Raw genomic sequence first — 24,229 nt, 5'->3', positions numbered from 1 at the left:
TCAGAGAAACACTAAACTCGTGTTAAAATATTGGCTATGTTCCAAAATTCACTGCCAGTACTATCAGCATATCTTCATCCTTGTTGTTTTGTGAATACTATAGACAAAGATGACGACATGCTGACAATACTGGCAGTGAATTTTGGAACACAACAATTGTGTTATCTTTGTTACTTATTGAAAGTTGAACAAGGACAGAGCACACTAGCGTCTTTTCAAACATATCCCTGGTGGTAAGTTAGAATGTATCGGTTATTAGGCAATTGTATTCTTTCGCACACTTTATTCTTATTTTCATTGAAAACTCCGATTCATTTCTGAATCCATTTGCCAGCATGCTTGAAACATTTGTATCTTATTTTAAAGATAGAAAGAGAAAATAAGTATACGAGTCTCTCAGTGCACTAATCATGTGCTAAAAAATTAAAAATACAAAATATAAAATATTAAAATTAAATAATAAAATAGTAAAATTTACAAAATTATAAAAAATAGAATTTAATTTTTGAAAAGTCCATATATAATAACAAAACTAATAAATCTATTAATCTTTCGTTTCACAAAAGCGAAATATTGAATAGATAATGTAATAAAAAATAAAAAAATGTAAAATTCCAACATATATTTTAATTGTTTTAGAATTGATGAACATACACAAAAGCATATACTGACTGTACAAAGAAATTTGTTTGTTTTTAAACTCATGATAAAAATTTATTTTTCTTTTGATATTACAGTCGGACCTCTTATCCTACGACAAAAAATCCTCTCATGCTACGACCGCGAAAGGAGAATTATACCCCCACTCTCAAATTTTTGTCGTAGGATCAGAGATTTAAGGGAAAGATTCCGGTCCGAAAATGTCGTAGGATAAGAGGTCCGACTGTATATGTATATGTATATGACATATACATTACTGTTTATTTTCTTTTACTTGTTTATATATATACATATATATATATATATATATATAAGCAAGTAAAAGAAAATAAATAGTAATATAATGTATATGTATATATATATATATATATATATATATACACACATTATTAATATGTATGATGAAATATGATGAGAGGTTACGAAATATTTTGAATGAGTTAATTATTTTAAAGTATATTTCTAATATGAAACAGGTCGACATCTTTTAAAAACTCAATCTTTTTGGAAATATAATAGAAATCGTTACTATTTATTTTGTGATAAACACGAAGTTTTTGGAAATCTTGAAAACATCACGTTTCAACTACTTATAGAAATTGTTTTGTATAGATTTTTATTGATCGATGTTAATTTTGACGTTTTATTGAGACAAACTTGAAAATTATTAGAAAAAAGAATTTAATAGTCTATAGATTTTTTAAAATAAATTTTATATTGATTTTTCATCCTCAAGACGTATGCCCAAGTAGAATTAAAAGTCACGATAATATCAAAATAACGTCAAATGACGTCAAAATGACGAGTTATGACTACAAAAGCTCACTTTTCGATCATTTTTTGGCATTTTGACGTATTTTGACATTATTGTGACTTTCTATTTTACCTGGGATTTCTCGAATTCATATCAAAATATTTAAAAAAAGGAAAAAATTTAGAATAAAATTAATATTAAAAAAAAAATATTAATTTCAAATTTTTCTTTGTATACATGAACAAAATTATTATCTCATAATTTATGTTTTTTTTTTTATTTTTATACATACATAATGTCATTTTAATTATATAATTTCTTATTATCTAATAATTTAAAATATTCTATTAAAAAAAAATAAAGAATACTTTTTGTACCCTAAAAATATTGGAGTATTTTTACAGTTGCATGATTTTGAAACTATACCTGTATTTTTTAGAAATAAAAAAATAAAACAATTTTTAAAAATTATTAATAACATGTTAAAATTGAAACTTCAAAATTCAAAATTTTTTCATTTTTATCTGTGATGATTTATCGCCGAGTACCAACATAATGTCTAAAAAACATAATTTAATTTCAAAATCATGTAACTCCGTCAAAAGAAAATCGTAAGAAAATAAAAAAAAGCGTTTTATAAGTAAAATGTTTATGGAACTTGACTTAAATTCGAGAGAAATTTTTTTATTGAATAGAGTATCAAAAAATATATATTTAAAAAAAATCCTTTTTAAGACACAGAACTAACAAATTTTTTTAAAATAATAATAGTGCGTTAAAAGTGAAACTTCAAGCTTCAAAATGCTTTTCCAATTTCTTGTCTACGATAATTTTTTGCCGAGTTGCGACGATTTGAAAATAATCCAATTTTTACGAAAAGTATTCTCCATTTTTTTAAGTATATAGTATATATCTACTTAAATATATCTCAAAATGTTTTTTCTAGATATACTTTCAAGGATGTTTCGTCCATATAGACATCACGTATCGCATTTTTATGCATAAGGTTTTTTGTTATATTGTTAACATGATTATTATCGTTGCATTATAAAGATAAGTAATAAATGTGCTACTTTATGTGGAACGTCATGTGGAAACATGTAGAAATATTTAAAACGAAACTATTTATATGAAACAAAAATCTATGGCAAGTGCGCCGAACCAAACAAAATTACGTAAAATGTTCGCGCATAAATTGAAATTTTGCGCATAAACAATATATGCATTGTATGGAAAACATTCAAATAAGCAGCAACATATGATAAATATTCGTTTATGCTGAATAGCTTTTAAATTTTAATAGCACTTTTAAATGCGTTTAATATGCCTTTACATTTCAAAGAGTGCAGGATAATTTTTGCGCTCATCGCAAGAAGATACACAAAAGAGACTTTAAAAAAGCGATCGACCTGCATGTCTACATCTGTATATTAAATAAACGTCAGGCGATTATATTATCTATAATAAATCATTCTACACTTATAATGCAATTGCGTATTTATAATAATCTCTACTAACAATTATTTTGTCTATTTTAAATGTAATTTTACAGTTTGTAGATTTTAAATAAAAATAAAACGTAACAATAATATAAGAAATATCTGATAAGGAATAAACATGTGTGATACAAGTAATTCGCGACCAATTGTAAGAGGCAATCACAATTACAGGGTAGACTAAAATAAGCCTCTGTAGCAATCCTTTAGTTATTTCTGATATATAAAAAGAAAATCTTCCCTTTTATCTATAAATTCTTTCTTCATCAATTTGAAATCTCGACAATCTTGTGATGGAAATATCAGCTCTTAATTGATCAAAGACTTCATAAATTAAAAGATATGCTTTTTCGAATATATTACATATGCGTGTTATTTAGAATTTGTTGAAGAAATTTTCGATTTAAAAGGCTAACACTAATTTTGTTTTTCTATTAATGAATTTTTTATTTTAATTGTTTTCACGTGCACGCGTGTTTTTCCGTAAGTAGGAACGTAATCATACTTAAAACGGCTTTTAATGTTTAATTTTCGAAAGCAACTGGAATAGTTTTTAGACATTTGTTTGTCCTTCAAGTTTCACTTATCAATATAATTTGATGAAGTTTATAATTTGATAAAGTTTTGTCAAGACGTAATGTGATCGATGCATTATCGTAATGATAACATTTGTGCCATTTCATCTTTTTTGTTGTCGCTGGAACACAAAAAAGAAGAGAGCTTGGAGTAATTTGTTATCTGTGAACTATAATGTACTTGTTAACAATTTCATCAGTCGAGGGAATACGTCGATTAAATTTAATCTAGATAATAGCATTGTCCTTGCATCATAACTCGGTTTATTAACATTACATTCGTTACGCATACGCCTTTCACAGCGATCTATATCAGTGTTTCTCAAAACATGCACGGCGAATTCAAGAGCGCTTTAGTGTAGATTATGTATGCAGTATTATGTAGAAATATTTTTTAATCTTACATTTTTACAAATTTGTTTTTAATAGATTCGCAAAAATAATTTGTAATTTACAGTCATCTATGCAAAGTAAGCTCGAAGAATAAATATATCGCGATGGCAGTATATTTTAGATCGAATAAAAAATTTTTATATTTAATATTACGAGAATCGAACCAAAAATATTATATCTTGGAAAGATTCGTGGATACATAAAAATGTCGAACATTCTGTGTACACGATATATGTATATATATTTATATGAAAAAATGTGAAATATGAAACTAGACAGCCATTATTAACGGATTTTTGAGAGCTACTGAGCCACGTGGATACTGCGCAGCCGATGCTTCCTGTTTCGTGTGTACAGATGATTTGCCTTGTGCACGATCTAGATGCCAAGATGATGGGTCGTATGTCACAGCAATTACACATCATTACTTTAAGCGCTGCATCCCAGGGGTGACAAGTACCGATCGAAGAGTGCCATGGTTACTTCACGGCTAACAAATGATCCGTGCGTCTTTTGTCTTGCTATTCGACGTACGAACTCTTCGCAGTTTTAAACTTAAACTCGACGGATGTAGACAGAGATCACAAAAAGTCCATGTCCACGCATTCATCGAGGAAAGGCGAACTCAGAAGCTACAACTCAAAAAAGAAGCACTTGCAATTAAACTTGCATTACTGCTTAAAGTGCATTAATAATGTGATTAATAATTATAGTCTACGATTTAGATTGTTAGTCTCCCATGACACTCTACTGATCATGTTCCGTCCGTCATCGAAGTTTCAAGGACGAGCCAAGGGCAAAGTACGGAAAAAATGGCGGCTGTTCCATGCGACGGACTTTCAATCCCTGATGTACCCCTGCTTTCTCTTCTGCCAGATTCTCGGAATATTTCCGTACAAGATCAAAGGTTCGACCTTCGAGACCTCTAGACCGCGCTACATCATGTCGACCATTGTCATCTGTGTCTTTTGCGCTTATGGATTGTCGATGCTCTATGAGATTGACATCTCCGGAAGAATCAAGTTTGCCGGCGTACCCGGGACTCTTCAGGGTAACTGCTACTACTTGTTAGGTGGTTTTATAACGGTCGTTACATACATCTTGAGTGGTCCGCGAATGCGCCTACTCCAGACTGTGTTGGAGATCTCCTCAAGATTGCCCCCAGAAACATATGAGAAACTATCTAGGCTTATTCATGCCAAAGACATCTTGGGTTTCATCTTCCTGATCGGACAAATCCCGAACTGTTACTCCGCAAATTATCTTGATATCTTGGTCAAGATCCTTTCGATGTACATGACTTTGTTAGTCTTTCAGATGGATATGCTGTACATGAATTGCGTTTGTGTATTAAAGGCCTGTTTCAAGAAGATCAACGACAATCTTGCGAGTCTGCGGGAACTCGTGATAAACGATGAACCGCATCTCCTTAGACGGATTTATCATGAGCAGAGAAATCCGTTCCTGCTGATGGAGATCAAAGCTTTAAAGAAACGGCATCTGATGGTCAGCGATGCGGTACAGATGCTAAACGTGATTTTCAGTCTACAACTCCTCGCTACCATAGTCATGACCTTCGCTGAGATAACTTTCAGTCTATACTTTTATATAGTACAAAGAGAAAAAGGCGATACGAGAAATCTTGACAATAATTTGGATAAACAGATCTGGTACTCATACTACATCACGTCTATCTTGTATTACTCTACGAAAATAGCGTTGATAGTATGGGCTTGCGAGACCGGCAAGGACCAAGCTCTAGAGATTGGCACCACCGTTCACGAAGTGCTTATCAATACTAATGATAAGCAGATCAAAGACGAGGTAACAAAATATATGTATAATTTAATTTGTAATATATGTATTTTATACATATATGTATATATATATATATATATATATACATATATATAGGGTGTCCCAGAATTCGCGGACACGGAATACACAGCGTGATTGTCCGTGTCAAAAGAAGCAACTTTTTCTTCAGCAAAAATGTCGAAGCATCAATAATTTTTCAGTTATAAACAATTGAAAAAGATGGGTTTTGTCGCAAATCAAACTTTGTAGAATTAAAAGATTAATGCAATTATATTCTGCAGTTAATTTTAGGTAGAGTTTACTTTACTAAAATTTTTATTTCAGACTTAGTTACAGAGATATATAATAACAAAATTTGGAAACTAGTAAAAAATGATAACTTTTTTTGACATTTTTGCTGAGGAAAAAGTTGCCTCTTTTGGCACGAATAATCACGCTGTGCATTCCGTGTCCGCGAATTCTGGGACACCCTGTATATATGTATATATGTACATATACAGGGCGTAAATGTAATTGGTGAAAGACCTACTAATGGCAGATTCTTGCAATCATTTGGAGTCGATTTTTCTTCAGCGAAAATATCGAGGGACGTCATCATTTTTTGCAAGTTTTCCAATTTTTGTCATTATATGTATATCTTTCTAATTAAATCTTAAATTAAAATTTTGTCAGAGTAAACTCTATCTGAAATTTCCTGAGGAATGTAGTTTTGGTAATTTTTTAACTCCAAAAAGTTTAGTTTGCAAAAAGCGTCTTTCTTCGATCGCTTATAACTCGGAAATTATTGATGCCTCGACATTTTTCTTGGAAAAATCGTCTTCAAATGATGATCTCAACAATCTAAAACCATTAGCAGGTTTTTCATCAATTATAGGACATCCTGCATATAATTTAATTTATATAATTTGATTTTTTTTCATAAAAACAAATGCTAATATGATTTTATTAAATTTAATTTTTTTTTATAACAACGGTTCCAAATTTTTTTTTTAACTGTTTCATCTTTATTTAACTATTACGGATTTTGACATTGCAGTTGCAGCTCTTTTCTCTACAAATACTGCATCGAGAAAATGCATTTTCTGCGAAGGGTCTCAACGTGGACGCGACACTCCTTACTGCAGTGAGTAATTGATTATTAATGGTCGGATGGTATTATTAATTATGTATCGTTTATTTTGTAATCTTGCTTGTAGATAGTGGGTAGCATCACCACATACTTGTTAATCTTAATACAATTCTTACAAACGTCGCATGCTTGCAACGGAAAAGCTCCCAATGTTACAAACACAATGTAATTAAAAGAAAACACATTATCTCAAACAAAGAAACGTTTTTAAATGTATGAGAAATATTTTTTTTATATATATATTACGGTGAGTAAAATATTTTATCACTAATTGTATTAGACTTTTATAGAGATACGTGTACATGTACATTATATACAGAGACAATTGAAACCCTTGTACTCCTTTCCTTATATATGTCAAACAATACATCTACACTTTTTTCCTATATATGTCAATAATGCAAGTAAACTTTAATATATTTTATTTATTTAAATGCACTATGTAATGCAATAAGTATAGGTTTCTAGAAAATATTGTGCTTTGGACTCATTAAATATACCTCATATAATCTCTCTTTCTCTCTCTCTCTCTCTCTCTCTCTCTCTCTCTCTCTCTCTCTCTCTTTCTTTCTCTAAACTTAACTATTCTTACAACATTAAATCGAATTAATGCAAATATTAATAAGCTAAGTTCAATTTCGAATTCTCATTTCTGATATGCAAAAAAATATGTTTAATATTTCAAATTCTATATAACCTAATCACACACAGATGACATATCGTATGTTAGTGTTTTGTGATGATTATCAATGTGACTTTTAATAAAGCAGATATGAATAAAAGAATAATTAAATTTTTGTGTTTGAGATTTTTTTCATTAACGCCACGCATATCGGTGGCAACATTAGTTTGTGGAAATTCAGCGATAAATGCAATCGAGGTCTATAATTACTCAATCTGTGCTCTACAGAAACAGATTACTCTGCTTCGAAGTATGCATGTAATTTCCAAACATTTTCTTCATTATCGCTACAGAATTCTTATCGCTAGCGAGTGACTTATGGACCCTATTGACCCTACCGTTTTGTCGTGATCGCAAAATTTTCCCTTATCCCTGATATTTCTATAATAATAAACTATATAATAAGCATATAATTCGCATTGAAACAATAATGACTTAGCATTTTGTCGAAACGATTTAATAATTTCAACCTTTGTTATCTCGTATTTAAAAAAAGAAATGGAGATGCCGTTTCAATATCGTGTCAACGATTGATATGGTTGCATAAAATAGGTAAGTAATAATAAAATGAGTTCATGGAAACGCGCATATGAAATAAGAAATAACTTATAATACTTACATGATACATATATGTGAAATAATAATAGGTGTATTATGTCTACAACGATTTGTGTTATTTAATAGCGGCGACTTCGAAGAGCTGACGTTTTCATTCAGTGCGGAGGCATGCAGGGTGTAGCCGGATCGTGATCTATTGTCGTCAAGGTTAACGTTCTACTGCGCGATAATATCCTAACATAGTCACAAAGGTTAATTTAGATTAAAAGGCTAAATGCGTTAATGATTGTAGGATGATTCCAATCCTACTTTAACGTCGCGACGCGACGTAGAGTAGAGAATCGTGGCAAATAGACAACAGATGTTTACCGTACGTGTGACCGGCACAAATACTTCGTAAAGCAACAAGATAAGTCTCGACACACACACACACTGTGTACGAGAATATCAGTCAAATAAATTATTTTAAGTAATTCGCGATATTGTTTAATCTCGCTCTAGACACCGGTTCTGATCCAGACGAATATATTCCGGCAAACTAAACAGATTGCGATTATACACACTAGTAAAAATATACATCGCCTTCATCGCTATCTATAGAAAAACAATGTATGTAAAAACTAAAATGTCAACAGATCAAACAAAGTCAGAAAGCAAAATGATTGATTCGTAAGGAGTTTATGTTAAAAATATATTGCGTTATATAATATATATATATATATATAATAACAAGCAGGCTATGAACAAATAACTTTTCTATTGTTAAAACAACCAACAATTATAATTTTTTATCAATTATTTGAATCACACGTGTTATCCTGATAACGAACACTTTTAAAACAAAATAATATTATACATATTATCATCTTTATAATACAGACCTTTTCAAAGCTATTTTTAATGCTAAAAAATATTCGATCGATACAGACACTGGCGATAAACGTTGACTTATCGTTATCGTTAAAGAAAAATTCCAAATTCGCCCAAAAAAATCCATAAAGAGATGGTTTATTCAATTTAGAACATTGTGTTGTTCTAAATACGTCAAGCAATTTTTTGTAAAACTATCGTAGCATCTGCGATATATGTTACGTGCTGCAACTCGCATTCCTAAACATTTATGATTTCCTAAACCATACAACTTACAACAAATAACGCCTAAACTAAAACCAACAAACCTTTTTCATTTCCTTCAATTTTCCATGAACCATTAGGAAGATTCAGGAAATAATATATTTACTTTTTACTGTTTTCCTTTTTTATATTACCTCCGAAACACGCTCCAATCATTACTTTCAAGATTAAAACATATTCTATCATTGGTCGTTATTTCTACGGGTTCCGAAATTTTGTTCAACCCCCACAAAAGGCCTTTCTTGTATTTTATAGTTAGTTTTACAATTATTGAGCAGTTCTAAGTCGTCAGTCTTAGAGAAAACATCTTCGACTTGTAACATTGCGCCAAATAAAGTCTTGTAACCAGATAACTGTATCTATTTATTCATTACGTCACGTTCAACACGTAACATATAGCGTATGACATGCGTATTACATTTTATACACGCGGATACAACATACGTGTTGTATTCGTATCGATCGCTTGCACGAATATACGATATAAGTACGACAAAATCTCAAGCATTAATATTAGCGTGTGTATGAGATTCTTTCACAGAACCAAAGTTCCGTTCTTTTGTCTAATTTTGGCGGCGACGGTGACAGTACAAGCGAGAAGCGAGGTACGAGGAGCAGATACACGCAGCGCGCGCGTAGATCACGCGATTGCGCGCTCATCGCGCGCCGCGGCCCGCGGCCCGCGGCCCGCGGCGCCTCTCTTTGACCGATACGCAATTCGTAATTGTCAGTGCTGCGCCGACCGCCGCGCCGAGTGAACGTTGGGGGTTATTATTCTTGTACGCCGTCCATCGCAGTTTTTGAAATCGCGAATTGAAATCTTTCGAGAGAACAACAGTCCTGGTGCTCAGCAAGTGACATTTTGTTTCTTGATGTGAACGATGAAAAATTAAGGCGCTCTGAACGTTTGAAGCGAAACGGGGATATAAACAGAAAAAAAACAAGAAAACACGAGCAATATCCCGTTAAAAGCAAAAGTGACATGATTGCGGATATATAGGCCAATTTTGTGATCTTCGTGTTTATTATAATAAAAAAAAAAAATCGCAGACGCGTCGAACTTGAATAAAAGGCAAAACAAAAGGAACGGTCATTCATGCACGAAATTCATATGCAAGTTCGGATGCAGATTCGCGAGTGAACGCGGTGCCGATCTCATACCTGATCGATGCAAAAACGCGGCCTTGCCCGCGGGTTTTTAATGCCGCGCCACGGGCTTCTTTCGTATTCGCATTCACGGTAGCGAGCACACGACGACCAAGTCTCTCTGGGATATAAACAACCAGACACGTAATCGGCGAACCATCGGCGCGAGTGGGATGCAACGACTTTAATTCGCGCATGAGAGCGCGCCGTCGATCTACGCTTCAGCTGCGCTTGAAGAGACGCAAGGGCGCTTCTTGAGACTCATTTCCCGCCTCCCGACGAAGCGTAAGTTACCGGTATATTTATATACATATATGTATGTATATATCTCTCATTTGCTGCGCACATGAACCGCGGTGCTTCCCACGGCCTGGGATACAACCAGAAAAAAAAATTCCTATTACGACAGCTTAGTTTCACGCTTGAATCGATATCAATAACGATGTCCAAGAAGTCGAGTTAGCATCCGTTATCTCGTCTGCTTAAACTTCATCACGTGTAACCGAATGTTGAGGAATTTTTAGTTGTTCGTACGCAGCAAAGTGCAATTAAAACTGCTTATCGCACGAAAAGTTAATTGCGGGGCGCTTTTTAAACTTGCGCTTATTGTCTCAATATAATGTTTATCTATTCTTATCTATCTGTATTTAGTTCGGAAATTGACTATTTGGTCGGTACATTAAGTTAAAGACTTTAAAGATGCCGCTTATTATTATAGAATATACATATAATATATGTATATGTGTATATATATATATATATATATATATATATATATAGGTGTATATCTTTAACATAATATGCCAAATAATCAATTTCTGAATTAAATATAGATAAATAAGGATAGATACACGTTATATTGAAACAATAACCGTAAGTTTTAAATTTATTGTGTGTGTATATATATATATATATATATATATATATATATGTATATACATTGTATATTCCAGATATTTTAAATTCGTATCATCTGTCTTGAATTTTATAAAATTTTCATTAATATATTATTTGTAAACTAATATTATAAAAGTTTTATTTAAAAAATCATCATTAAGAAAACGGCGACACGGACAATAAAACAGAGAAGATTGAGTTCGTGCTATATTTATGTCGGCGCGACTCTTGTATCGTCAGTCCTACCGAGACGACGTGCCAAGAGCTGTGGATAAAACATTTGGCGCACTTTGCAGAATTGTTAGGGCACTGTCTCTCGTCATAAATAAGAATGCGTGACTGGTCTAATTCATATAAAAGTAACGATAATCGTCCATTCGGATATTGAAAAAATTAAACATTTCGCGCTTTCACCGAAACTATCGAATAAACTATCACCTGAGAAAATCTTCGATCAGAATATAATATGATTCTAAACAAAAAATACATTTTTAAGTCCATTTGTATTTAAAAATAATTTAAATAAATCTGTAGAAAAATGTAAATATTAAAAATACATTAATTAAAAGATTCATACAGAGTTCACATTAAAAAAATGAAAAAATGATTAATAAAAATTCGAATTGTTACGAAAAGTTTAATTGAAGTTTTATATGCGGAAACTCACGGCGGAAGTCAGTGAACTTTTTGCAGAATATATGCGACGTGATAGACATGACGTTTCCGTTAGACGTGCTCGACCGCGCAATAGCGTCTTTGAGTTATTACACGGTGTTAACAAAGACTAACGAGAATTTATGAACGCGACAATGAATCGTCTAGTTGTCGGCGAATGGTTCTCATACCAGCTTGACTCCTGAAGAGAGAGAAAGAGCTGCACTCTTCTATTTCCGAGACTCTTTATCCAATCTTTTGTTTGATAATTTTTAAATCTGTACGATTTTTTCGATCAACATCTCCTTATATACATACATAACTCTTTTGTTGTCGATCAATTATTGAATTCCAATTAATCGATATCGCCCACAAATATCTACTTTAAAAAAGATTGAAGGTAAAAACAAAACTTAAATATTGTTTTTTTGGATATTTTAAATTATTTTACAGATTATATTTGTCTTTTCAACTATAATTCTATCCTCGACAAATAAACATCACGACCGACGTCAATCATTATTTAATTCATGCTTATTGTTCAATTTGTGTTTATCGTCGCGCAGAACTGATGTGACGTAAACAGGCGATATAACGGATGCAAAATGTATTGAAAATGCGCTTGCCGAAAATGGATTCAACTTGTGTTAATATTGTCGTTCGATAAATTTTCGGTGCGAACAAACAGCGAGCGGCGCACACGATTATCGCCCCAGCAAAACTTGCATATACATACGAACGAGTTGTTTTAATTTTCATCCAAGGTTATTTTGAATCTGTATTGAATATCCAGCGCGTCGAAATGATCGTTGTAGGAATGATGCGAATGAAAAGTGAGCTCGCGTCGAGTTTTGATACACGAGCAAATTGTACAATGAATTATTGTTTCTGCGTCGTTGGGAATAGCGAATAAGCGATTTTACGAACTATCCGATGTGTGGGTATATCTAGACAAATCGTGGTGTGTTATGCGCCATTTATCATTGTACGTCGCATTTATTATCCACTGTGCGGTCACACGCGCGCTATAAAAGCGCGGCGATTAAAAATGTGTTCGCGAGAGCGGAGCGTTATCCATCTGCACGCGCCTATTTCCAGGGTTAACTGAAAGATTATCGCTTTTTTTTCTCGCACACAAAATTTTGCGAATAATCTTGCATCCAAAAATTTTGTACATTATACATAATAAAATATATATTTTAGAGAAAATATATTTTTTTTTCTTTTATACAATAATTTTCTTGAAACAAGCACACTTCCTGAAAAAGGTCGATTATTTTGTTACAATTTCTTCAAATTTAAATTAACTATAAAAGATTCTTTGCTAGTTTGAAATAATTTAAACAAGCCTTTAATAAAGTACGTCTATTCTCATTTCCACGGTTTATCGTGAAGTTTACGCGAGGCGTTCGAACGATAACGTGAGAATCGATTTCCGAAGTTATGGCCGACGCGATAATCGCGCTCGCACGATTATATGGCGAGGAATTGCGAAAACACAAAATAATCTACGCACATGAAGCGAACCCGAAGGAATGCGGACCCGCTATTTTTATCGAAAATAGCGACGCCCGTGCCTTCATTTTTATCGACCGCTCTCTTCTCTTCGAGATCCGCCTCCGTTCGCTCCTATCGTTCGACCTTGCCCGTCATAGTCATTGTCACGATTCCAGTCGATCGGAACTAGTATCAAACGAATGTGATCCGCTTGGGAAAACATATCGTAATTCAATGCTTTTGTTAGAATTAATCGATTCATTCTTTTCGAGGTCGTTTATGACGCTGCGCAAAAACGCGAGTTTAGATAATATACTTATTAACTCGTGAGTTAATTTCCTGAGACGATACCTATAGCCTCAAGCAAATAAGTTTCGCGCCAGTATAACATATACAGTTTAAAGCTCATGCGGACGGGAATTATTTTTAATTTTATCATCTTGTATATATATATATATATATATATATATATATATATATATATGTATTTACACATATGCGGTCTCTTGATTACACGAACAGAATTTCGATTTACGTCAGCCTGATTTGCGTTTCTCTTTTCGCGAGCGCGTAGCTTTCAAGTTACAGTCAATGTTGTTTTGCGCAGTTTATAATACGTTCCCAATTACGTCGTTAAGACTTTCTATTTATCTCATATATCTTCGAGCATGTTCCGATTACTACACTTCGCGTTGCTTGATTCCTCTTTCACAGTCCTATTGTGACACATTTCGGAGCTCTTGATAAAGTTTTCGATTCGTGACGTTACCCTTTCATTAATTATGCGAGAGGAAAAAGCCCGAGTATATGTATATGCGCAACGAATGCACGCGCGTGCGAATCGCACGCAAATGGCGACCCCGTTGACATCATGAGCTGCGTGCATTTACTATATACGCGTTCTTCACTTTTCTCGGGCTTCGACTTTAATCGAGATATGTGCATTTGCTTAGATAGGTGCTGTCAAGAAAATATAAAAAAAAATAATGCAGTCTCACTAATGTAAATACTTGTAAGCACAGCCATTATGCATCTCTTTCATTGTTCTTCATTATTGCATTTTCAATCTGCTAAATTTCCGTATGATATTAATCAAATCAATCACTTTTTTTTTTTTTTTTTTTTTTTTTTTACAATAAATGCCAAGTAAGAAGAAAAGATGTAAGAGTGAAAAATTTGATCGAGCGGGGTCTTTATATGTCTAAAGCCGATACTGCTCGTGACCCTCCGGGCTCCGGGGCTGATGAAATCGCGATCGCTGATTCGGCAAGTAGTAGTTTCGCGCGCTTTCTCCTTACGTTTTACGAAAGCGGACGATTCATTCATAAAAGAGCGAGAGGATAATAATTTTCTACAAATTGCGCAAGGATATACGTACGACGTACGATGTACGATGCACGGCGACACGCGGTTGTTTTTCTCGAGCCACGTAATGACATGATGCACGACGCGTTACAGCACGGAGATAAAATCGGATCTAGGTTGCGCGGTGAGTCGCGAGTGCGTGAGTCAGTTGCTGTTCGCCTCGTCCGCTGGAACAAACAGAATTATTAGACTGATGTACGAATAACGGCTGCTTCGACATTGACCGATGCATATTTTTCTACTCGGATAAACGTTTCCACGAAACCCGTTATGTAAGACATTCGGTAAAGATTCTAAGAGAGAGATTTCTCTCTTTCGAGTATGGCGTTTAATAATAATCCTTCCTGCAGGGAATGACTTTGTTTTTGAAGAAATTAGAATATATTAGTATTTCAGGATTTAATGAAATTCAAGAAAGAAGAGAAAAAAATACGTAAAAATAATAGAGATATTGTTCTATTCTAATAGTTTTTTTATACTCACACTATTACTCACACTGTCATGAAGATATTTGTCCTTATACCTATATTTTCTTCTTTCCTCTCTCTGTCGCTCTTTCCGTCTCTTTCATATACATAAGATAACTCTATTTTTCAACATTTTAAAATAAATTATCATATTTCTATTGCTTTTTACTTAAAATAAAACAAAAAATTCTTTTAAAGTTATTTTTATCTCATACATACACATACATAAAATTGTATTTAAATGAATATTGTGTATTAGTATATAATATATTTATTAGTACATTGTATTTGTAGTATTTGTACATTTTGCATCCAACAATCATTGTAATAAATTGACGAGTGTTTGATCTTCGTCTCGGATCATTAGTGTAAGAATAGTTAAGATCCTAATCGTCGAATATGATGCGCTATTATATGTCGATTATTGAAACAGGGGAAGGAAGATACGCAAAAACTAGTTAAAAAGTTATTTATTCTGTACATTAATATCTAATAGATATTTGCTCAATGTTACGTGAAGTATTTCATATATTTATATAAATAAATAGACTTTTTGATCACGTTACCTTTATTAATAATGTTATCATTTAAATTTATAATTACCGATCATGATAACGTTATTATTTAAATTATTGATAAACTTTATCATTATTTTTTCTCTTGTTATAATTACATTATTCAAAAATTTTGGAATTAAATCTCACGACAAATATTAAAATATTTTCTCGATAATTATGCGCATTTATGAGTCGTATAGAATGGCTGTGTAGGTTATCACACACATACATACATACGCATAACGCGACGTAAGTATCATTTTTTTTTTTTTGACGTATCGACGTAAACAAGTACTATTTTTTTTTTTATGAACGCAACGACGATGTACACTTACATAGTGATAATTACGTGATATTACACCAGAGATTCTTTAGTTTTCAATAAAGATGTGATCGCATGAATAAAGAACATTTCTACCATAATATTCTGCAGCTTATGATAATAACGCATCGTGCAAAATTGCTTCTTTGACAATTTTGTGACAAATCATCATACACGGTATACATGTTATCTCTGAATTATTAAAGCAAAGTATCTTTGATAAATCTGTTCTACATTTTTATCAAAAATATGCAAATATTATCCAACTCATTAATTATTAACTGCTTGTATTAAACGTATTGTAGATTAATTACATTATATGTTGGTTTTCTTAGTTTTTGAATTGGATCGAAAATCGAAACAACTTCTAGAAATTTTCAAACCAGACTGTCATTGCTTTTTCGAAATTATTTTCGTATATTTGCAAGGTATATATCATCGTGAGTCACGTTGACATGGCGTATAGTCATGATGACGCATGTGATGATGACTCGCTGTCATGCTACTCGCGAAGAGGTCACGAGGTGCCAGAAAGAAAGACGGAGAAAGAGCTCTAGACGGGTTAGAAGGCACCCGGAAGTGATCTGTATCCGAGTGCCCGTTTATAGGCGCCGACGAAGGCATGCACGTGTCGCCGAATTAAATTAAGCGCGGCCACTGACGTTGGCCAGCTGCGTCTTTTGATGTTTCCACAGACAGAGAATTAACCTCTCAAATGATATGAGTTCACTCACTTTTGTATTTTTTCGACTGGAAATTATGAGAACATTTTTAGACGTAGCTAGGAAGTACGGACAAAGCATTTTAAAATATTAATTTTGTTTCAAGATTTCTCGGGGTAATTTATCTTTAATTACAATTTAAATACATTTAATCTTGAGATTATCGAATGTCAATGTGTTTATTATCATTGCAAATATAAAGGGTGGAAATAAAAAGCAAACTTGCGTTCGTGTTTCTCTGCGACATACATAATATATAGATAAACCGGTTAGAAACGCTTACGATAGATTGAAACTGGGGCATCGATATTTTTGGTGAGTGTCGATAACTGCGAAGAAGGTATCTGTACAGAAGAATATATATACAGTGAGCTGTCCGAAATATAATCCGATATTTTGAACCATCCGATATATCCCATATGTGATACATCGATGTAACATTTTTCACAAATACTTATTCACTTATGCTCTGAAAACATACATTCACAATTTCTCAGTTATCTGCTCGGTTCACTTTAATTTATCATTGAGATACCGGTCGGACAAAAAGTTTTTTGCAAAGAAAACATCCAGTGTGTTATTGATATATTTGTGTTATTTGATTTGATATTCTGAGTAAATGAAATGTAAATTGATCAAGTGTAGGTTTATTTATGTATATCTCCATCGATTTATATACGTACGATTAATTATACTTCGCAATAAGTAGTTCACGATACAGATATCACCAGAAAAATATATTTTTTTTTTAAACTAACAGAAAAATAAGAATCAGGTACATAACATCGAAGCAAAATAGCTTCATGTATTCTTTTACATTTATTAATATATTAATCAACACACAATTAAATGTTATCAAAATATGTTTTTCATTCATAAACTTTATCTTGAAATAAAAAATAAAATTTTTTTATGCAATCTACCTGTTCTTTTTTAATATGAATAAACAAAGTATCGATTTCCTTTTGACGCCACAAGTTTGCAAGTTAGACTTCTAGGACTTCGAAGAGAACCGCACAAGTCGTCGTCATGCACGAGAGTAACGGTTCAACAGTGTGACTATTGCTTGGAACAATTCGCTCGCATCAGTCATGCAAAGCGGTGAACCGTGGTTATAACGCCATTATGAGCAAACGCTTCAAAGCTGTCGTATTTATGACTGTGCGTTTCACTGTTAAGTAGGCAATTCTTAGAGCTCGGAGAGTATATTCAAGTATAAGTATTCCGCGAGTTGAACGTGTCGAAAATAAACATTGTCGAATAGTTTGTAATTTAACACTGTAATAAAATCCATATATCTCGAAGACGCAAATACAAAATTTTGCCTTGTAATTGTAAATAAGCATAGCAAAAAAGACACTTATAATTATGTTGTTATTCGATTGTTTCACTATCTGTATCTTATTTGCGTCGGTAGACGGAAGTTTTTCTTTATCTTAATTGGTTTTTTTTTTTTTTTTTTTTTTTTTCAGTTGCAGTTTATTCAGCTGTGAATAATGAAAAACGACAAAAATATTATTTTATACTGTTTGTATCTTACAATCAGAAAAATCCACACAAGTGTCTTTTATGCCGGCTTTCGAAAATACATACCTGCAAAAACTGATTATTTGGCAGATTGAAAACAGCGGTGCGCGCCACGTTCGTATGACGTAGCGATCAGCTGATCGTCATATCGCATGGAGGCGATGAAAGTGCAAGTTGCATCTCTGATGGTGCAACGTCAGTCAACGTGACTAGTTCTGCATCTTTGTTACGGCATCGAATTCCGTATACAGCGTCACGTTACGTCGTTTTTATACCGTGTTGATAGCCACGTGCTGGTCAACGACAGATTTCCTCGCGTGTAAGGGACGTCACTCTCTTCGGTCGATCTCACCGTTGGTTCAGCGTGTAAATACAATGCAGCTTGTGCTACTCTCTCATGTGTCACACTCGCTTAATCATTCTTGCTGTTGGCAAAGATTTCTTAAAAAGTGCAGTGGTGCTTCGATAGGACTGGAATCTTTAACAATCTACATATGGAAAATATTCAAAATTCATAATTGTGTAATTGTCAGTTTTAAAAAAAGTCACGAAAACATTGCGCTAACAATATTTTTCAATAGAAAACTAGTTATCAAGTGCTACATTTGATATAAATGAACAAATTGTAAGATTTTGTTGGTGAAGCTTCTTCTATAAGTACCACTGTAAAACAGACCATTGTTGTTGAATTCATCGCTCTTTTTTCTCTTATTTCCTTCCTCCTCTTTTTCTCTCTCTCTCTCTCACTCTCCTTCTCTCTCTTCCTCGACGGAGATTAACTCGTGTATGCGAGAATTTTTTTCGGATTATGACCGCGCATTGGCCTCGGCGTTACATTGGCACACATGTGGCACACTATCATATCGGCTGCCAAGCGCATATACAAGCATATACACTTGATACGAACGTCTTTTCGATTTAGCGATACATTATGCGTTGACTCCATCTATACTGAATTTATTTGCGACTATTGTTATTGCTGTGGTATTTAGTCAGTCGTCAACTGCGACGTTGAATCGAAAATATCTAACAACGTCGTCTTTTGATTTGCACGCTCACTTGATTTGCACGGAATCGCGCACGTAGGTGTAGACTTGTATAGACGATCACGAGAAATAAATTCATAAATACGAATATATCTCTCATAGAGAAGTTACGTCTTTTTTGTAAATACAATAAATACTGGACTCATCTTATTTACCAGTATAAAAACATACACATATTTTGTATTCTAATATATTATGATTTTAAAATTAAACATATATATATTTCGCGATGATTTATGTATCTGTGTATTATAATAATATAATTCTATGACTTTATCTATGACTTTATCTATGATATTGCACTGACCAGGGTTAATATTCAGTTTTATTAATATCGATTAATTGTTTGTGCAAGCTTAAATTATTCTTTATCTTCTTTATAATTTTAGTATTGGAAATCAAGATTAGATAACCTTCATATATAAGATAAAATCGAATTATTTTTTCATAAATGACAATCTCTGATCCCACTTATATTTTCAGGGTCACAAGAAATTTCTCAGAAATCATAAACCGTAATTCAACAGAATATATGTAAGATATCCTATGACTTTTTCTCCTTTTTACATGAGCTGATTCGCTAAGGCTTAAGGAGAAAAGTACATTTCGCTACCTGCATTTACGATTTCGTAAACAAGGGAGTAACTTTGTCGTAGAAGAGTTAACTGACTGTAGAGGAAATGGGCCGCCGAATAGTCTCTCATAGTCCCTCGTGTTCCGGGTGAGCTACGCTCATGCCGCGTCGATGAGCGGCTATGCAAGCGTTCTACAAGCGGACGCTATTGCACGCGCGGATAAGTATGCAAGTAAGCAGGTCGATGCACTCCACCCACACCTGGTCCGCGCAAAATAGCCGTTCTGTCCTTGACACGACATGAACTGTCTCAGAGCGGAATTCACCCGTGGGAATCGCTCGGCAAACGAGATTATCCGATTATATTCATTCGAATACGTGAAATTTTTACCATTGTAGCTTGTCTACAAATAAATTACTCATTATCACATACGCATTAATATGGTGTTATTCTGTGATTAGATATCGGCTGTGTGCAGAAATAAAATGAGATAGACTAATCTCATGTTTATCTTCCCCTAATTTTTCCCGTCAGCTACACAGTAAAAAATTGTTTGTCCATATCTTAAAATTTTCTTGTTACTACTACTTTTAATTATTACTTTAATGTAAAATTAATATACAGCTGATATGTTATTATTTCTATAACATTTTCATGTGTTACATTTATATCAACTTCTTAACTTAACACAATCAACGTGTTTCAAAATCAGTTTAACATTCTAAGAAAAGTTAAAATAAATCTTTGAATAACCATGAACTTTAAAATGTTTCATGTAGTTTTTAATTAATTTGTATGTTATTTTTATATCACATTTAAAATCACAATAACAAAAATAAATGTAAAGTTTTATGTCAATTACTTAACATTTTTAGTTTGCCAATAAGTAACACACAATAAATGAATTATTTTAACTTAAAATTTAGAGATTTTCTGGGACAGGGAAAAAATGATAAAATTAGCATTTTATTTTTTTCTGCGTATTTGTCACAATTGATTTTCATTTACTGATAGTATTAATATAGCTTTTTCATATCTATTCTGAACGCTTTACAGTACAATATTGATTTGCCATATTTCAATCGTGTTAAATCGCGCAACAGTACATCGATATGTCGATCGAAGCGTTTGCTCCATTGTTGGATGATTCAGACAACAGATCGGCTATTATCGGTTTTATGTAACGAGAACATTGTTTTAAAAAACAGCTTTCTTACTAAAACCTTTTATTTATATGATAATGCTAACAATGATATAAAAGAGATTATAAACCCTAAAGAATTTACAGATATAAAATATGTGTTTTAATTCAATTGATGTTATATATTGTATTATCATAGTGAAAAAAAACTTCAAATATGTACGTCTTAATCTTTTTATAAAAATAAATCCGAAGTCATGCAGCATATTTTATACATTCTGTTGAAATATGTATATATAAAAGATAAAAATATCTTTAAAATTTTAAAGAAGATGCAACATGGCCGTGAAAGAATAAAGTGACGTTCATGGAGAGATACGACTAGTATAATAAATAGTATAATAAATCTTCTATAATAAATTGGTGAGAGAAGCAAGAGAGGGAGGCAAGAGACGTCGAAATGCTGGATCGACACTGCGTGTATACTCTATAATACCCGTATGACAGACAGCTGCATCCCCGTTTTCTGGCATTCGCGTCGCATCAAACGGCACACGTGCCCTCACGCACAGCCCACGCGCATATGAGACCGATGAGGAATTGCCACGCGGCGCGGGAATGGGCACGAAACTTGTTTACGCGACGGAGCAACGTTGTGGCATTCCGCGACGTAAGTTGCAGTTATTCAGGGAGCCTTGACTCGTGGCCGTCGCGTAGGTGCACCTCGTCGCACATATACGGGCATGAGACATCCGCTGGGGTGAAAGGAGAGGGGGAGGATCTTGCGGATCACGGACCTGAATTAATTGTAGACTGCGAATGTGCACAGTACACGTGCGCAACATACGTATATATACAATACATATATATGTAAGCGTGACGAGTATTCTCTCGTGCTATTAATCTTTAGATCAGTCCGTAGCTTCATAATATGCTTGTCGTGATCAATTTCCGACGTATAGACGAAACGAAAAATAAATTGTCAACAAGATGGTAATAAACGATCAAGCAAGAAGACGTACACGTGTGTCTTTGATCTGAAAAATAAAATGATCATGACTGTTTGCTCGATGTAATTTGAATCTATGTATTTTTCATTTCGATATTTACAACGGAAAAAAGTAAATAAAAAAAAGATGTTTTTTAATTGATTACCGTCATTTCGTATTTGCATTATCTCGCATATTTTATTTCTTCGTTAGAAACTCTTTTTTTTCTTCTCATACACGTGTTGTCTGTTTCTGTAAGTAGAATATTATCGCGATTTTAATTAAAAAAATTTAATTAAACACAATTAGCGAATAATGTCGCGATACGAGTAATACTAGAGCTATAATTTTTCTTTTTTTTTTATTTTTTTCTGTTTTGCTATAGAGAGTTGCGTGTTTAATTCAAAGTACTGACACGAGCCAATCAATGATCGCTGTTTTTGTTTCGCGTGACGCAAGCGTAATAATGCCATTGCACGAGGTACGAAGACCTTGCATCATTTCAAGATCAATAAATCGAGGTCATCGGAATTTGCTCGAAAGCAGCGCGGGCGCGTGATAGAAAAGCCAACCGCGCGAACAACGGTGTGCGTTTTGCCATGCTTTATCTGCCGCGTGGGAGGTCTGGATCAATGTAGTTTACGATGGAACGCGAAAAATGACGTCGTGGTAATCGCGGCCGGTGGTTTATGGGCCGAGCAACTATCCGCTAGGAATAATGTGCGTGCGCGTCGGTCGAAGAGTATCAAGAGAACGCGAGGTCAAGCACGCGATGATAATCTTTTGTACGTCCGGAATACCTGCTTGGACAAAGAAACTGTGCATAAAATATGTACCCTGTGAAAGAAAAGAGGAGGAGTACTTACGAGAGTTTTCCCACATGCCGTCGAGATCTGAAACTCCGATTTACATGCCCGAATTGTTAAACATGATGATTCCTTTCCTTTCCATTGAATGTCATAATTATTTCGGTGAATATTTATGCATAGAAAGCGAATCTCAAAAATTCCTACCTATATAATAAAAGTTGTTGTTACATCTTATAAAGATTTCATGTTTCAAGTATGCAAATTAATGTTTGCAATAGAATCTATTTGCGCATGTATATGTGAATTCATAATCTCTGAATGAAATATTTATTGTCCTAAATATCTGTATGTATATATATACATATACATCAAAATTTAATGAATATGCAATTATTTCTCATTTCAATTCATTTTACATTCATGTTATGCATGTATAATTACGTACCATAAATTACGTTAAAATTTTTATACATACATATAGAAAACGAGATATAGAGTACGAGCTGGATAAAATTTTCTTTTCACCTTTTAGACCTGTCACGTACTTAAAAAAATCTGCGAAAATTTTCGACTTTCTAATGTATTTTACTTATATATGTATAAATACCTGACAAAAGTTATTAGAGGAATATAATTTCTCTCAAAAAATATACAAAATTCGGCCAGTTGTAACTTCGTTAAAAATGAACAAAATTTAAATTCATAAAAGAGTTTTATAGTTTAAAATCTCTATCAAAAAATCACTATTATTTTTCCGTTTCTGTAAGTTTGGCAATTTTTACATATAGAAAACTATAGAGCTGGATAAAATGAGAAATTTTCTTCTCATTTTGTGGGCCTATCATATGTTTAAAAACTATCTGCAAAACTTTTCGACTTTCTACTGTGAAAGTTTAAGTTAAAGTTTTCTCTACAACATCATTTTTTAAAAATATGTTTTTCTTTGCAAAGATTTTTTTTGTTATTAGAGTTATCGCGGATTAAATAAAAAAATAAAATAATTACTATATATTTTTTTAAAAACATGCTACAAATGAATGAAAAAATAACGTAAAAATTAGCGATTTTCCCTTTTTTATTTTGATCTAGAAAAAATTGTATAAAACAATAAAAAAAAATTATTTTTTAATAAAATTATATTTTTTATTTATTTGTTTTTTATATTTTTAAATGCTCTGCACTTGAAAAAAATTTGCTGAATAACTATTGAGATTTTTTCACGGTTTTATGAAATTAAACATACAAGAAATTGTGAAATTTCCACATCATGTCTAGATACATGTGTTTAAAAAAAGTTGACAATTACACCACTCGAT

At 33.0% G+C, this 24,229-nt stretch overlaps 2 protein-coding genes and 1 long non-coding RNA gene across 5 annotated transcripts in view; 2 read left to right on the top strand and 1 right to left on the bottom strand.

Annotated features, from left to right (window-relative positions):
• Positions 1 to 233: 233 nt before the first annotated feature.
• LOC140671577 (uncharacterized) lies at positions 234 to 8,674 on the bottom strand. Of its 2 annotated transcripts, none has more exons than XR_012047767.1 (3): positions 8,435 to 8,674; positions 8,127 to 8,299; positions 234 to 415 (listed from the first exon to the last, which is right to left on the bottom strand). It is a non-coding gene; the product is annotated as an uncharacterized lncRNA (long non-coding RNA). The 2 variants fall into 2 exon arrangements; XR_012047766.1 differs by lacking the exon at positions 234 to 415 and adding an exon at positions 1,956 to 3,607 and having other exon boundaries at positions 8,435 to 8,672.
• Positions 4,473 to 7,044, top strand: LOC140671571 (uncharacterized). The gene is made up of 3 exons (XM_072902964.1): positions 4,473 to 5,702; positions 6,733 to 6,819; positions 6,893 to 7,044. The coding sequence occupies exons 1-3, from the start codon at positions 4,473 to 4,475 to the stop codon at positions 6,992 to 6,994; spliced, it is 1,419 nt and encodes a 472-aa protein (XP_072759065.1). The 3' UTR covers positions 6,995 to 7,044.
• Positions 8,675 to 9,923: 1,249 nt separating the features above from the next.
• Positions 9,924 to 24,229, top strand: part of LOC140671548 (uncharacterized) — a 40,818-nt gene continuing 26,512 nt past the window's right edge. For both annotated transcript variants that reach the window (XM_072902937.1, XM_072902911.1), the window contains exon 1: positions 9,924 to 10,630. The gene's annotated coding sequence lies outside the window, so the exon portion shown is untranslated. The remainder of the gene's footprint in view (positions 10,631 to 24,229) is intronic.

The sequence above is a fragment of the Anoplolepis gracilipes genome, chromosome 1, assembly GCF_047496725.1.
Source record: "Anoplolepis gracilipes chromosome 1, ASM4749672v1, whole genome shotgun sequence".
In the NCBI taxonomy this organism is placed as follows: domain Eukaryota; kingdom Metazoa; phylum Arthropoda; class Insecta; order Hymenoptera; family Formicidae; genus Anoplolepis; species Anoplolepis gracilipes.
Note: the sequence above shows the minus strand (reverse complement) of the source record. Positions and strands in the feature narration are given on the sequence as shown.